Below are 16,765 nucleotides of genomic sequence, written 5' to 3' on the forward strand. Positions count from 1 at the left end.
GTCCAAGTCCGTGTACAAATTCACTCAAGTGCGACAAGTCTGAGTTTGAGAACCCTAACTCTATTATTTACATACTATATTACACAACTTACATTTCCAACAGGTCTATGCTAATCTTAGAAGTTGATGTAAAATCAACTGTGTGTGTGTGTGTGTGTGTGTGTGTGTGTGTGTGTATATATATATATATATATATATATATATATATATATATATATATATATATATATATATATATATATATATATATATATATATAAAATGAATCAAAGTTTTTAACGAATCAAAAGCTTTATTAGTTTTTAAACACATCTCTGAAAATACATTTACAAACATTCAGTTCATTCACACCAACTTGCATTAGCCCATAACAGAACAGAACCCTTCTTTACCCCATAACAGAACGTTATTGATTAAAATATGTAGCCTATGTCAATTTTTACAAGCAAAAATCATCAAATAAGTCCTATATTACAGCAGGAAATAAATATGTTTTGAAATCAATATGAACATTACTCAAAATATAAGACAATGCAGTTTACAGAGAAAAGGCTTTTTTAGTTTGGGCAGATAACAAAATAATATAAAAACTGCTTCTATTAAAATAAAATATCAATATAATGATGATCTATCCAAAACAAATGACAGCAAAAGTAGGTTTCACTCAGATGAACTATTATATACATTTTCAAAGGCAACATTTATGGTTTCCACAAACTCCTAAAGAATTTGGAACTGGTGCCTTTTGATCATAACAGATTCAATTTGATTCAAAACCGATCGTTCTTCATTGTCCACTAGTGGAGGTTTCAAATGAAACCACAAATACATGTCAGACTACTTCAGTTTCTACTGTGCTGTCTCAAGCCTAAAAGGACAGGTAAAGAGAAGTTTTAATTAGAAAAAAACTTTCAGGTGAATCAAAAGCATGTAAAATTCCACAAGGAGAGTCAGTGATTCATGATCTTTAAACTTCAGGAGTCAGCTGGATTTATAATCGATCAGCTGGTATTATCCTAGGCTTCTCCCACAGTTCAGGAATCAGTACGATGTTGTCCAGAAGTGCTCAAGGGATCACACATATCTCTGACAATCCTCTCAATGGGATCTGTGACATACGAAAGAAAGTCAAAGTCAGACACGTTTATAAAGAATGTGTAACTGACCCTTTTCACAGACAGTGAAGCGTTTACACAGTTATCGACATCACACATCTAGTAAAGTTTTTCATATGTTCATTATAACACTATAACGTTACTTAACTTAAATTAACATGGCTGCAAGGGTGTTTCTAATGAAATGGCAAATTTCAATATTTCTCTCAATATTTTTTCCCTCATGGAGAGTCATGGAAACACTATCATGGATTTTTTCCTTTTGCTATTAGTGCAAAAATGACATTTGCTGATGTCTCCCGTTCATCACTATAAAAGTTTACCCAACTATGACGATTTCCGCTTCGGAGAACCCCAGAAATGTGAAAAGGGTCCATTGACACTCATTGACTGTATGGCGTCACGGGACAGGACACTCACTGCTGTACGATGCTGCTTTAGAAGGCGTTGGACTCTTGTCTGATCAATCAGAATGGCAATGTCACCCAAAGGTTTGTCCAGATCTTCAGAATATCTCTGGATCAGAGAGAAAGGCACTCCGTAACGGCCATGCTGAAAGAAAGACAAGAGAGATCAGTAAACTATAGTACTTTGTACGCGCAGATCGCACATGCGCACAGAATTTGTTTTTGCACTAATCAGTTATTCCACAAGGTGGCAACACTAGCCAAGGCCATTGTGTCACAGTAGAAACTAAATGGAACAACAGCAAAATACAGAAGACTGCAACAACAGACGCCTACATTGACAAGCCCTTGTGTGAGGGGATTATGAGATAGCTGCAACTTTAGTCAAAGAAAAGTCCCCTGTTTTGTTTTCAGAAAGTTGAATATAACTAAGGTCCCTTTACAAGTCATTTCACTCGGCGGCCATCTTTGAAACGGCTCTCGGGCATGCAAGTGCAGCTTCTTTTTGAATGGGGAAACATTAAATTCTCCAAAACTGTTCGCCAAGTTTACGATTAAATTTCACATTTGAAATCACCAACGAAATCTGACACCTAAACAACTTTCTAAATGCTCAAATCATGACAGAAAATCAAATTTTTCAGGCTAATGCGCATGAAGCTCGCGTCTGACTGTTTCTATAGGAACCGGAGCTTCTAACGGCATTCAATGTCATTCAAAACAATACAAGTGATGCGTCTTGTGTTATTCTATAGACCCCTTTTGCGCCGACGTCACAGTTACGTCACGGCGTTAGCTGGAGGCAAAACAAACGGAAAACTGGAGGCGGCCAATACAAACCAGCACAGATTCGGCTACATAATAAGGAGCTTAAATAATTATTTTTATTATTAAATGTCATCTTGTTGTGTTATTGGGTGCAAGAATCGATGAAAAATGAGTATGCTGTATCTGGAATTTTTATTTCTAGAAAATATCCACATCTTTAAAATTGCACCGTAATGTCACTCTTTACATTGTCGTCTTCTTGGCGCTGGTTAGGCAGAACTGCGGATCGTACACACAAATCTTTACATGACCATTCAGCACATAGTTATAGGCATCTAAAGATTTATATGTCCTCAGTTTCTCTATCGGGCAGGTGTAGAAGTCAGGCCACTCAACTGTTGGTACTGGTAGCGTTAACGTTAATCCTGTCAGATCGTCCATCCATTGACTGAGCGTGTACGGGTCGGCCAGTCTGGTTCCGTCCGTTAAAATTAACTTTTGCAAATAACAATCGCGGTCCTGGACAGTGAGTGACCTTGCACATTAAGATAAAACTGGAATTTCTCCAGTCATTGTTAAAAAAACAAGCTAACAAACTGGCAAACTAGCGTTAGTGAAGCGGCCAGAGGGATCTTTCTGCCTCCAGCTAAGCCCCGCCCACACAAATACATCACCATGTTTACCAACTGTAAAAGGGTCTATAGTCTTTGGTCAAAGTCCCTTTCAAGGAAAGTCTGTTCACTCGGCAGCCATATTTGCAACGCCTCCGGGCAGCTATTTCGGGCATTCAGTGTCCTATCTATTTGAATTGGTGAATCCTGAAATCTCAAAAACTGCTTGCTGAACTCTCAATTAAATAACATATTTCAAATCAGCAACATAATCTGACATTAACTGTCCAATAAATACAGTGAGGAAAATAAGTATTTGAACACCCTGCTATTTTGCAAGTTCTCCCACTTGGAAATCATGGAGGGGTCTGAAATTGTCATCGTAGGTGCATGTCCACTGTGAGAGACATAATCTAAAAAAAAAAATCCAGAAATCACAATGTATGATTTTTTAACTATTTATTTGTATGATACAGCTGCAAATAAGTATTTGAACACCTGTCTATCAGCTAGAATTCTGACCCTCAAAGACCTGTTAGTCTGCCTTTAAAATGTCCACCTCCACTCCATTTATTATCCTAAATTAGATGCACCTGTTTGAGGTCGTTAGCTGCATAAAGACACCTGTCCACCCCATACAATCAGTAAGAATCCAACTACTAACATGGCCAAGACCAAAGAGCTGTCCAAAGACACTAGAGACAAAATTGTACACCTCCACAAGGCTGGAAAGGGCTACGGGGAAATTGCCAAGCAGCTTGGTGAAAAAAGGTCCACTGCTGGAGCAATCATTAGAAAATGGAAGAAGCTAAACATGACTGTCAATCTCCCTCGGACTGGGGCTCCATGCAAGATCTCACCTCGTGGGGTCTCAATGATCCTAAGAAAGGTGAGAAATCAGCCCAGAACTACACGGGAGGAGCTGGTCAATGATCTGAAAAGAGCTGGGACCACCGTTTCCAAGGTTACTGTTGGTAATACACTAAGACGTCATGGTTTGAAATCATGCATGGCATGGAAGGTTCCCCTGCTTAAACCAGCACATGTCAAGGCCCGTCTTAAGTTTGCCAATGACCATTTGGATGATCCAGAGGAGTCATGGGAGAAAGTCATGTGGTCAGATGAGACCAAAATAGAACTTTTTGGTCATAATTCCACTAAACGTGTTTGGAGGAAGAAGAATGATGAGTACCATCCCAAGAACACCATCCCTACTGTGAAGCATGGGGGTGGTAGCATCATGCTTTGGGGGTGTTTTTCTGCACATGGGACAGGGCGACTGCACTGTATTAAGGAGAGGATGACCGGGGCCATGTACTGCGAGATTTTGGGGAACAACCTCCTTCCCTCAGTTAGAGCATTGAAGATGGGTCGAGGCTGGGTCTTCCAACATGACAATGACCCGAAGCACACAGCCAGGATAACCAAGGAGTGGCTCTGTAAGAAGCATATCAAGGTTCTGGCGTGGCCTAGCCAGTCTCCAGACCTAAACCCAATAGAGAATCTTTGGAGGGAGCTCAAACTCCGTGTTTCTCAGCGACAGCCCAGAAACCTGACTGATCTAGAGAAGATCTGTGTGGAGGAGTGGGCCAAAATCCCTCCTGCAGTGTGTGCAAACCTGGTGAAAAACTACAGGAAACGTTTGACCTCTGTAATTGCAAACAAAGGCTACTGTACCAAATATTAACATTGATTTTCTCAGGTGTTCAAATACTTATTTGCAGCTGTATCATACAAATAAATAGTTAAAAAATCATACATTGTGATTTCTGGATTTTTTTTTTAGATTATGTCTCTCACAGTGGACATGCACCTACGATGACAATTTCAGACCCCTCCATGATTTCCAAGTGGGAGAACTTGCAAAATAGCAGGGTGTTCAAATACTTATTTTCCTCACTGTATATCTTATGCTCAGCTTGAAAGGGGAACTTGAAACGGCAGCTGCAGTGATGTTATGGCTTTACCAATCAGCGATTGGCTCTTTTACTTAGAAGGCGGGACTATTCCGCCATATTGCGCGTTGCAGTTTCTCCCATTCATGAGTAATACAGTATGAGTGAAACGTCTTTCTATATCTATAGTCTTTGCTTTAGTTTAAAAGAATACAAAGTTTGTTTTTTATCGACAAAGATGACATTTTCTAGAGCGCATGTGTCGACCGCCTGCGTTCGCGCGCTATTTAAATAGAGGCTTTGAAAGGCTAAGGGTCACATCCTTGAAGATCAAAACAGAACGAAGACAATATAAGTGTCACATTTTGTTTTATGAAATAATTGCACTATATTTTGTTTCAATAATATTTATTCTTTAACATTTTATATTTAGAAGTACTAAACAATATTTACCTCTAAATTATGCACCATTTTTATCAGGTTTTGGATTTGGTTATTACAGAGCCCCTAAAGGGACATGGTGGTGGAAAAAAATATGAGATGGGAGGAAAAATAATGTCAATGCTTTTGCATTCTCTCCCCCGAGAAACTTTGCATTGCTCGCAAAACCGTTTGACCTGTTTGCGAACAAACAAAAAGCATTGACAAATTTCTTTTCCTCCATCTCATACTTTTTCTCTTCACCATGTCCCTTTAGGGACTCCGTAAGAGGGTTATCTGCAAAGACAACATCTGTAATATATAACATTAATCAAGTCAGAAAAAAACAGATACCTTGTCAGAATATGGCTCATCTGTGAGGTCGATGCCATCAGAGCATAACTTTTCCTCCACTAAAGTCTCCAGGTTGGCCATTTTCCCAGAATGAACTTTTTTGGCCGGTCTGTAAATGAGTGACTTGGAGTTCCTGGGACCTTCCTGGCCAGAGTTCATCTTAGACGATGTGCTTATGGAAACCTCATTTCTCCCGACGCCAGTGTCCCTGCTCTTTAATAACGGCAGTGGAAGAGGTTTTGGAGGAATTGGTGGCTTCATGCGCTGTGTGCTTGGAGGACGATCATCCGCAGGAACCTCTTCATACTCCACCACTGAAACGCTTGAGGACGGCTGGGCTCCATATACAATCTCTTCAGACTCAACATTCTCCTGTACTTGACTTGAATTCTCCTCAGTACTGTCAGACATTTTTCTGTGCAGATGAAGTTCCTCTACTGAGAGGTAACGCTTCAACAGCTCAGTTGGACTAGACTGATGATCCAAGGCGCCACAACTGCGACTCAGGGGTTTTCCTCCGAGGATGTAGTGGTTCCTTCCCAGATGAAGATCCTGCATGGAGTCGACCTGCAGTGGAAGTGGAAGGTCCGGTCTGGTTTTTGGGCTCAACCTGCTGGAATGGCAGAGGGGTGGGATGGGAAACTCAGGGGAGGAGAGATGGCTGGACTCAAAGCCTGATGAGGACCTGCTTAAATGAGACGTCTTTTTGCCTTTGCCTACAAGAAGATTCACGTGAAGAAGATGTGATTCAACATGACAACAAAACACAGTTAAAAATTTGTCATATGAGTTCGAAACGACACAACTGGAAATATATATATAGATTTTTTAGCATACATATTTTTTTAGCATACACTACCATTCAAAAGTTTAGGGAAAGTACAGTTTAAAAAAGCATAAAGAAATTAATACTTTTATTCAGCAAGTATGCATTCAATTGATCAAAAGTTACAGTTAAGATTTATAATGTTACAAAAGATTTCTTTTTCAAATATGCTGTTCTTTTTAACTTTCTATTCATCAAAGAAAAAAAACAGCACAACAGTTTTTAACATTGATAATAATCATAAATGTTTCTTGAGCAGCAAATCATCATATCATAATGATTTCTGAAGGATCATGTGACACTGAAGACTGGAGTAATGATGCTGAAAATTGAGCTTTGCATCACAGGAATAAATTACACTTTAAAATATATTTAAAAAGAAAATGTTTATTAATATTTCACAATAATACTGATTTACTGTATTTTTGATCAAATAAATGCAGTCTTGGTGAGCATAAGAGACTTCTTTAAAAAACATTAAACAAATCTTTTAAACAGCAGCATTTTTCCTTGAGACAGATCATAGACTGACGGAAAAGATCATGCAAAGAGAAACTGATTGGTTGTGCATAGTGATGAAATATATAGTTTAAGAGTGAACAGAAAGTACTGGATGGAAAAGGAGAGGAGCAGACAGGAATAAGCAGGCGATTCAGATGAAGAGATCATAGAGTATTTTATTCCATAGCTTCTGTCATGACATTGACTGACATCTCTCCCTCGGTCAGTGACACACACACACAGAGCTCAGAGTTTCAGTCGGATCCATGTACATGGATTCTGTACGCTTGTTTTTTTTAGCCACAGTTGCAAAGAACATGTAAGACATTTGTGGATGAATCTTACAAAATCTTAAGGACATTTCCGGGTCATATGTAATCCCAAAATCAAAGAAATAAATAAAAAGTTACATTTTGCTTAACAAAAACGATCACTCCATTATGAACCTTTTCCACTGTGAGATTGTCATTAAACACCCTCAAACTGTAAAAAATGTCACTATTAATTTTTTTAAATAATTAATAATCTAATATAATTATATCTGATTAAACCAACTATCTATTTTAATTCATAATATTACAATATTATTAATACTTTTAGACAATTTCAATTAATATTTTTATTGAATTCCTATAAATTTTTATGTTAGTATTAAATAATATTATACAAATTAGTATTAATGTTTTAAAGTATTAACACGGTTGTAGTGTACTGCTTTAATTTATAGCTAATTAAAAAAAAAAACAGTGTATTATAATAATAACAAGTACAACTAAAAATAATAGTTATCACAAAAACTAATGAGAATTTTCCTTTTAAATAGTCATTTAGCATTTATGTAAACACACATTTGAGGGGAAAATGTGTTTAATATATATATGAAAAAAGAAAAATTGGCTTAAAACAGGCCTTTTCTTTTAATTCTGTATTTCTCCAAGTTGATTTTGGGGTGAAATGTGACCTGGACATGTTTTCATGAGTTTCACTCTTCATTTAAGACTGAATATCTCAAGACATTTTGATGTCATCGCAGCTATGATTGTATCTCTTGTCTCTAACTGTGGAGCAAGATGTATAGACTTTTTTTTTTGTGTTGTAAATATATCTACTTTAGTCTCATACGTTTGCATATCACAAATGATTTTTAGGCACATTTAAAGATATTGTGCAACATCATAGTATTTCTTACTAGAAAAATATACACACACAAAAAGCAACGTCTCGCAAGCACAAGCAAAAAAAAAAAAAAAATGACATTGTCAACTCTTCACAAGGGCTATTGACATGAGCATGTTATGACTAGTATTCTTTTGTTCGTCTAAACCAAAGCAAATGATATTGAACATTTATGTGATGTTATAACACTGTAAAAGCTGTAACAGTGAATAATATTGATTTAGGACCAAACTTCTTCACTCTTTTTGGTTCAACACAAATTCAGCAAATCACGCAACGCGGTAGAAAGTCGGTTCTCGAATGGAAATGGGACTGAAGTGAAATCTCAATGCAAAGTCACGTCACGAGTAACTGATGCTGTGGATGAGAGATGCTCTGGTCCGCTGAATGCTGGGAATGAAAGCAGATGTCGTCCTCACGGCAGAGAGACGAGTGAAAGCAGAAGACCATGCAGAGATCACAGACAGGAGGAAGAGGAGGGCTGGAGAGTCACAGGTGAGGAAGGCTGTCATTACCGTTCTCCAGGTTCTCGTTGCTCTCGTAACAGCCCGAGTCTCGAGGAGAGTCTCCTGGCGGGACGCTGCCCTCGGACAGAAGCTTCTCTTGAGAGTCTCCGGATGATCCCTCGCGCTCCGGGTCACTGTTACCTGAACAACAAACACAATTTTAGTTCTTTACTAAAAGATATGATGCTCATGAAGTCTAAAATGTGGTCGGGATTTGGTTCGATTTTATTATTTTGGTAGGAGTGATAATTATTTTTGAATATATGCTGTAGGCGCAATTCACATGTAAGCTTTTTCTGTTACATATTGTATGAAATTGAATGTTGGATATGGCCTATAATAAATATTTGCAATGCATATAGTTCATATAAATGCATATGATATACAAAGCAAAAAAAAAAAAAAAAAAAAAAATTATGACAAACCAAATCATACACTTAAATTAAAACTTTATGTAATACATTTAATGTAGGAGCGACAAGGTAACATTCAGCTGAAATTTAGCTTCTTAACTCTTTTCTCTCACAATTTTTTTTTTTGAGAGCAAACATTAATTTTTTATTTAATACACCGTTTTAGAAGTATTTTAATGATAAATAAACACATATGTATCTGGGTATTACAATAGTAATATTAATACAGTGATATATTTTTACTTCCCCTTACTGACTGACATTTTTAGGTGAATTTTGAAGTAAATATTATGTAAAATATTTGTAAAAAATATTTGTTACTTTGTATATATAAATATATATTAATTTTTAGATATATATTATAAAATAAAAATATTTACTATTATAAATATATACCAATAGTTTAAAATAGCTATTGGTCCTATCCATAAAATCCATATTCAACCTACCATTGAAATTCTTTTAAACTTCTTTTATGCTCACCAAGGCTTCATCAAAAATACAAAATAATACAAAATAATATTGTAAAAAATTGTTACAAATTGATTATTGTTTAAAATATCTCTTTTCTATTGAAATACATGTTAAAATGTGATGGTAACTCTGAATTTCCAGCATCATTACTAATATGACGATTTGGTGTCCAAGAAACATTAATTTGTTTCATGATTCTTTGATGAAGCATTTATATGAAATAGAAATATATGATAACATTATGTCTTTACAGTCACCTTTGCTGTATTGCTGAATAAAATTATTTATTTCAAAACTTACTGACCTGAAATGGTAAACAGTAGTTTATATAAGACTTTTATAGAGACTTATAAACTCTTTTAGTGACTTAAATATGGTGCAGACATATTTCTCATTAATTCTATTGATAGCACTGTTAAAATAACCGGTTAATCAGGCGGAACAGTAAAATATCTCTCAGTAGGCATGTTTACATGGACACTTTTTTATTCCAATTGGAATTAAATCATTCTGATATATTGTGTGTGTTTATATATCACAAGCTTCAAAACTGGATTGAAACTTTTGACATGCGCACACTGCACGAATACACAGTTTCCACTGTTGACGCATACTCTCCATCTTCATTTTCTTTGTTTTAAAAAGCAGACGTATTTATTTATTTCAGTTCCTATTTAGGAGACGATGAGTCATTACGCCATTTCTATGTCACTGCACATGCACAAAACTTTCCAGTTTCGGTTTTCAATCTGATCAGGTGTTTACATGTCCTATCGAACGGATTAATTAACTTTCAATCGGTTTGGGTATTTTTATTCCAATTGAGGTGTTTACATGAAGCATTTTCATTCGGATTGGACTTTTAAACCAGTTGTAATCGGAATGCAACGCTCCATGTAAACGCACCTAGTGTGTGTGTGTGTGTGTTTGCGGTCGGCCTCTCACTGTCACACTCCTGCAGAAGCTCCACGGCGGTGAGCAGGACGGCTCTATGCTGAGGATCTCTGATGTTCAGCTCGTCCAGATCTTCCTCCTCCAACAGCTTAAACGTGTCCAGATCCTCATAGCCGTTAAACAGGAACGTGGGCATGTGCTCCTGCAGGACGATGAACCAGGGTTATTATTGTGTATTATATTATATATCATATATATACTATAATAGTGTAAAAATAATACTAAAATAACACTACATAACTACATAGATAACATGAATTAATAATGAACTGCACTTCTATAGCATTTATTAATCATTTACATTTAATAATACATTATTAAAATCAAAAGTTGTATTTGTTAACATTAGTAAATGCACTGTGAACTAACAAACAATGAATGACTGTATTTTTATTAACTAACGTTAACAAATATTAATAAATACTGTAACAAATGTATTGCTCATAGTTAGTTAATACATTAACTAATGTTAACAAATGAGACCTTATTGTGTAGTGTTACCGAAATATGAGATGGAATAAGTCATTGCTTTTGCGTTCCCTCGCAAAAACTTTTGTGTTCTTTGTGAGCCAACGCAACAGCATTACCAAATCATTTTCCCTCCCATCTCATCTTTTTTTGTCTTCACACTGTCCCTTTAGGGGCTCCGTAGTAAGGAACTGAATGGAGCATTATTGTGTTTTTGTAGTTTAAAGAGACATTACTTTGAGATTGATGCGCTCCAGAAGCTCCTCTACAGAGGTCGGTTTGGGAGGATGGCTCTTCCTCCTCTTCTTCACACTGCGTTTGGGTTTCTCCTCTTCCTCGTTTAGCGTCTCCACGTAGATGAACTTAAATGTCCCCACCTTGTTATTCAGCAGCCCCATCCACGTGCCCATGGGCGGCTTACTGATGACGTCGATCATATCTCCTCTCTGCAAGGCAAACGCACGCTTTAGATGCAGAGCTAAGGAAGCTGATGGTGGGTTTATTCATGAGAAAGCAGCTGTGACCTTGAGTTTGAGGGAGTCGGTGTCGTACGGGCTCGGGGTGAAGTCTGTGTGTACGAGAGCGCGGCCACAGAACGGTCCTCTGTACGGCAGCTCGTCTTCATCACCGTCTTCTGATTTCACACTCTCTCGGTTGCTGGTGGACGAATCTGTGGTGCTGACCGTCTGACCGCCTGCGAGAACAACTAATGCGTTAAACACGTCTACTGACATGGATCAACCCTGGTATTCTTTGAAGTACTGTGAAGTACTGTGTAAATACCGTGGTATATGAATACGGTAATCATTTAGTACCATTTCAGAGTAGCATCTGATACCATAAGGTTTTTTAAAATTCTGGTCAATTCTGTACTAGACTATAACAAGACTTTTAAGTCTTTAAATTTCAATTTCTTCCCAAAAAACAAAACAAAAAAAAAACAATATTTCATGTCAGTTTATACGATAAGCAGATGTGTAATAAGTAAAATAATATACAGTCAGCAAGTCATTTTCACAAAATAATTAAATTATAACACCAATTATAACATCACCCTGCCAGGTTTATTTTGCATGATGACCAGCAGGCTTGTATATTATCTATTAATCTACTCTGTTATCTTCTATTGTTATATTATACTTTCATTATACATTCAGTATTAGTTATACTTTATTCTTTTATACATTTTCTGTTGTTTTAGTATTGATTATATACTATTATAGTATATAATACTGTATTTATTATTGTATAACATTTTGAAATAGATTTTGTATTTCAGTTTTGATTTTAATCTTAGATTAAAAATTTGTAATTTGTATTATTTTTAATTGTTCTATTTATATTAAATTATATAAATATATATAATTATATATTAAACAGTTTTATTTCTACTTTTATTTCAATTTTTTGCTAAGGCAAAATTGATAATTTTTCGTTTTGTTTAGTAAACACAAACAACACAGTACTATACATATCTAATTTTAAGTAATTTTGTTATGTGCTTATGTCATTTGAATTTTTTTTTATTTTTTTTATTTTTACTATTTAGCTTTAGTTCATTTTTATTTCTGTTTTAGTTTTAGTAAGTATTTCAATTTAAATAGTTTTTTTGTTTCAGTTCTTTTAAAAAAAATAGTATAGTTAACAATAACACCACTGTATTATACATATCTTTTAGTCATAATTTTGCAGTAATTTTGTTATGTGCTTTTTTCATGAAGTCATGAATCACTTTTTATTATTTTTATTTCAGTTTTAGTCATTTTAGTACTGTATTTTTTTTAAAATAGTTTTACTTGACAATAACAACTCTGTATTATACTTATATATTATGCAGACACCTTTTGGCTCTTTAATATTTGAATGAAAACATAATACATAAAAACATAGAATGGCCATTTATGGGATGATCATTTTTTCCTATTTGGTTATTATATAATATTTTTATATTTTGTACATTTATATACTTTAATAAGTTTTAATATTATAAAGACTATATTTGTTTATTTTATTTGACACTTTCATAAATGTGCCTTGCACAAGTGAAGCATTTCCACACACACTTACTCATGGAGCTCTGACCGCTGAGGGAGCTCCTCAAACTCTCCACTGATCCTCCAGCCTTGAGTTTGGGTTTCTCCAGAGAGTCTGTGTCGGTGTGAGGAGACTGAGGGCTGCTGGGAGCTCTGCTGGGGCTTGACTGAGTCAAACACAACACACTGAAATCAATACCATGGCCAACAGAAGGCGCTAGATACACAGAAATCAAGCTGTAATGAATGAAAGCAAATTCTACAAGTGCTGACTACTAAATGACTCAAATGTACTTTGGTTCCAAGATAAATGGTGTTTGCCAAGTCAAGCATCACTATTACTGTTGCTCATATTGAAGTAAGATATCTGAACAACTTCCTAACCCTAGGTTTTAGTGTTTAAGGAAGCAGACTTCATGAATTTTGCTTGGTAGATAAAAAAAATGACAAACACTTTGACTTTGACAATCATTTAGTAACTAGCCCAAACACCCTAGCATCATGGCATACACAAACTGCATTCTGCTTCGACAAAAATGACAGATTTGCTATATTGGAATTGCTAACATTGTTACTCAGTAGTCCCTTCAGTAATCTGCATTATACATGAATCCTCATCACACAATCACCTGCTCTGATGGAGAGGGATTATATTTCTTGGATATGCGTTTCCTCATGGTCTCTTTAACAGATTTCACCTTCTTCCCCAGAGAGATACGGGAAGGTGTTGGAGATCTGGATGCGTCTCTCATGCTGATGTTGCCGTTTTCATTCTGCAAGACAGACATGACAGAATGCACAACTTCAAAATCTTCTAAAATTATAAAAACGGCATGCAAGAAGCTGAATAGATTTTGAAATAGATTTTATGACTATTTTGCCGTTTTCCAATGTGTCCTTACTGTGGGGTCAAAGCTGCTGTTGCCCATGTACACAGATCGGCTTGTGAGATCAAATCCTCCAAAGCTACAGGTTCTCTGTGACACAAAGGATAGAGTTCGAAAAGCGAAATCTGGCTCAAGTTATATCTTTACATTTAATCTTGACCATACAAGTTACATTTTCAGTGAATAATGACTTAAATTATATCTATTCTTCACATAAAAAAAAAAAAAAAAAAAAAAAAAAAAAATAATATATATATATATATATATATATATATATATATATATATATATATATATATATATATATATATATATATATTACATATTGGAGCTTAAAGTCACCCTGAGACATGGAAAATATAATAATCAAATAAAACCTAATATATATTATAATTGTTTTAATTTTTTTTTTTTTTGCCATTTTGGAGCTTGACATCCCCCTAGGACAAATATATATAAATAAAATAAGACAAAACGTTGTGGTGAATAAAAAATAAAATAAAACAAAACAAAAGACAGTACTTGTACTCACTCCATGGTAGTTAGAGGGGCTCAGAGCTCATACATTTTTTTATAATAATAAAACAAACAAACAAACAAAACACAAAACAAAACAAAACAAAACAAAACAAAACAAAACAAAACACAAAACAAAACAAAAAACAAAACAAAACAAAACAAAACAAAACAAAACACAGTACTTGTACTCACTCCTTAGTAGTTAGAGGGGCTCAGAGCACATAATTTTTTAAATAATAATAAAATAAACAAACAAACAAACAAACCAAAACACAAAACAAAACAAAACAAAACAAAACACAGTACTTGTACTCACTCCATAGTAGTTAGAGGGGCTCAGAGCTCATAATTTTTTTTTATAATAATAAAATAAACAAACAAACAAACAAACTAAAACACAAAACAAAACAAAACAAAACAAAACAAAACAAAACAAAACAGTGCTTATACTCACTCCATGGTAGTTCGAGGGGCTCATGGCTCGTCTCATCTCCCCGTCCGTCACAGAGCGGGACATCCTGGGCTCGACTTCACCGTCTGCCTCAGAGAAGGAGGAACCGCTGCCTGCGTCCAGCCCAGACACTGCTCCACCGGGTCCAGACGCCGGCTCCGGCCCCTGACTGCTGCTGGACTTGCTGAAGAGCTTGTGGCTGCTGTAGGTGTCTAAGCTGCTGGACGAGGGAGACGTGGTCAGACTGTCCGAGTCTCTGTCCAGAGACAGCTGTTCATGAAGCATGAAGCTCAGACCGTCACCCTGAGACACGGCAAGACGTTTGTGCACCCCAGAGTAGAGAGAGAAGCCCTCCTCGCCCGACGGGAACGCTTCAGGACTCACAGGGTCTGGAGGAGAAACAAAGCAAGTCAACCTGAAAACTATTGACCCTATTTACTTTCTTAATACACTTTTTTGGTCTCAGTGCATGCTTGAGCACTCTGTCCTTTCCTGTCTTTGGTTCGTTTACATGTCTTTGGTCCATGTTGCGTTCATATTTCACTTGTACCGCACCAGAGTTTGTTTGGAAAAGGATTGAGACACATCTTTTCAGCGATCTCGCTCCACTTGTTTGGTTTTGCACCAGAGTTCGGATGGCAGCGTTCACACTTATTCAAATGAACCGCACTAACAGAGCAATCTCACCAGAGTTTGTTTTAATAAAATCAAACATGCCAATCGTGAAACTCGAATTCACTCCACAGTGATTTTTCTATTACTGTTAAAAATCTTCTTATCCAGATGTTCTGCATACATCTGCACAGCTATGTACATTTCAGGTGTGATGTGTGACATGAGTACTGTATGTATGATTGTGAAAAGTTCATGAAATGCATTCATATCCCACCTTTTGATCCGTGTTTTTTGGCCTCATCAATTCTGATTAACTTCTTTCTCACACGTCGAGTTGAATTAACGAGTTTATGAAGTCGGCGAAAGGTGATGGACTCTTCCAGCTCGTCCTCCGACTGTTCTCTCGACTGTACAAATAATAAACAATAGAAAACAAGATAAATAACAACAACAAAATAAAACAATAACAAAATACATAGAAAACACCAAAATATAAAATATTTGAAAATAAAAACAAAACGTATAAAAATAAATATAAAATAAAACAAAACACAATATAAAATAAGAATACAAATAATACAATAAAAGGTACTTTACATGTAATGGAAAGTATTTTGACTCATTATTGACCACATACTTTCAGTGGTCTTTAGTATATGGTAAACCAAAATGCAAACTATAAAAACAGGTGATGTGAAGTCAACAGAGAGGCTGTAAACAGACTCATTTACTTCAACATGTAAACTTGTCCTGCAACGTTTGTGCTCCAGACATGAATAATTCCTCAAATATGAGTTATTACAGAGAGGTGTGCTGCTACTTCATTAAGGGATGCGTTTCCACCTGTTGGACGATAAAAAAAGTGAAACAAATATCCCACACACATAGATCTGAAGACCAGATTATCACAGACTTGAGCGTGCAAGACTCTTTTCTCGCTTATTTTCCAGCAGGTAGAGAAGCATTTCTCAGAAGCATCTGTTTTAGCGGCAAACGGGTTCAGCTCAGAAACCACGCGCAGAAGAGACAGCCACATCTCACCTAAAATTACTCATCGTTTAGGTTCATAAATGTGAGCACTGTGTAGTTCTTGCCACAGTTTCAGACCCACAGAAGATCACAAGACCTGAAATAAACCCGGTGAAATGTCAAATACAGTCAGCGTGAGAATATTAAGAGTCTGCTAACGTCTGTTATAAACGGCTCTTGTGTGCAAGTCTGAGAACTGAACATTTCAGACAAACTATTTCAGCGGGTGGGATGTTATGTAATTGGCATCTGTAAAATTCTATTGTCATCGATGAAAACACAGACACTATAATAACTGGTCAGCACTGAGAATGTTGAATGAATCCCTCACATAAAAGCATTA

General features: G+C 36.0%; 1 protein-coding gene across 3 annotated transcripts in view; it reads right to left on the bottom strand.

The window, feature by feature from the left end:
* Positions 1-277: 277 nt before the first annotated feature.
* sash1b (SAM and SH3 domain containing 1b) overlaps positions 278-16,765 on the bottom strand; it is a 106,480-nt gene continuing 89,992 nt past the window's right edge. For all 3 annotated transcript variants that reach the window (XM_079852435.1, XM_079852437.1, XM_079852436.1), the window contains exons 9-20: positions 15,668-15,800; positions 14,782-15,167; positions 13,824-13,898; positions 13,551-13,694; positions 12,956-13,088; positions 11,413-11,582; positions 11,125-11,334; positions 10,412-10,562; positions 8,589-8,720; positions 5,571-6,286; positions 1,536-1,667; positions 278-1,108 (exon numbers count right to left, since the gene is read on the bottom strand). In XM_079852435.1, coding sequence (XP_079708561.1) covers positions 1,067-1,108; positions 1,536-1,667; positions 5,571-6,286; positions 8,589-8,720; positions 10,412-10,562; positions 11,125-11,334; positions 11,413-11,582; positions 12,956-13,088; positions 13,551-13,694; positions 13,824-13,898; positions 14,782-15,167; positions 15,668-15,800 — 2,424 coding nt within the window. In that variant the 3' untranslated portion in view covers positions 278-1,066. The remainder of the gene's footprint in view (positions 1,109-1,535; positions 1,668-5,570; positions 6,287-8,588; positions 8,721-10,411; positions 10,563-11,124; positions 11,335-11,412; positions 11,583-12,955; positions 13,089-13,550; positions 13,695-13,823; positions 13,899-14,781; positions 15,168-15,667; positions 15,801-16,765) is intronic.

The sequence above is a fragment of the Squalius cephalus genome, assembly GCF_949319135.1.
Source record: "Squalius cephalus genome assembly, chromosome: 20".
Classification (NCBI taxonomy): Eukaryota; Metazoa; Chordata; class Actinopteri; order Cypriniformes; family Leuciscidae; genus Squalius; species Squalius cephalus.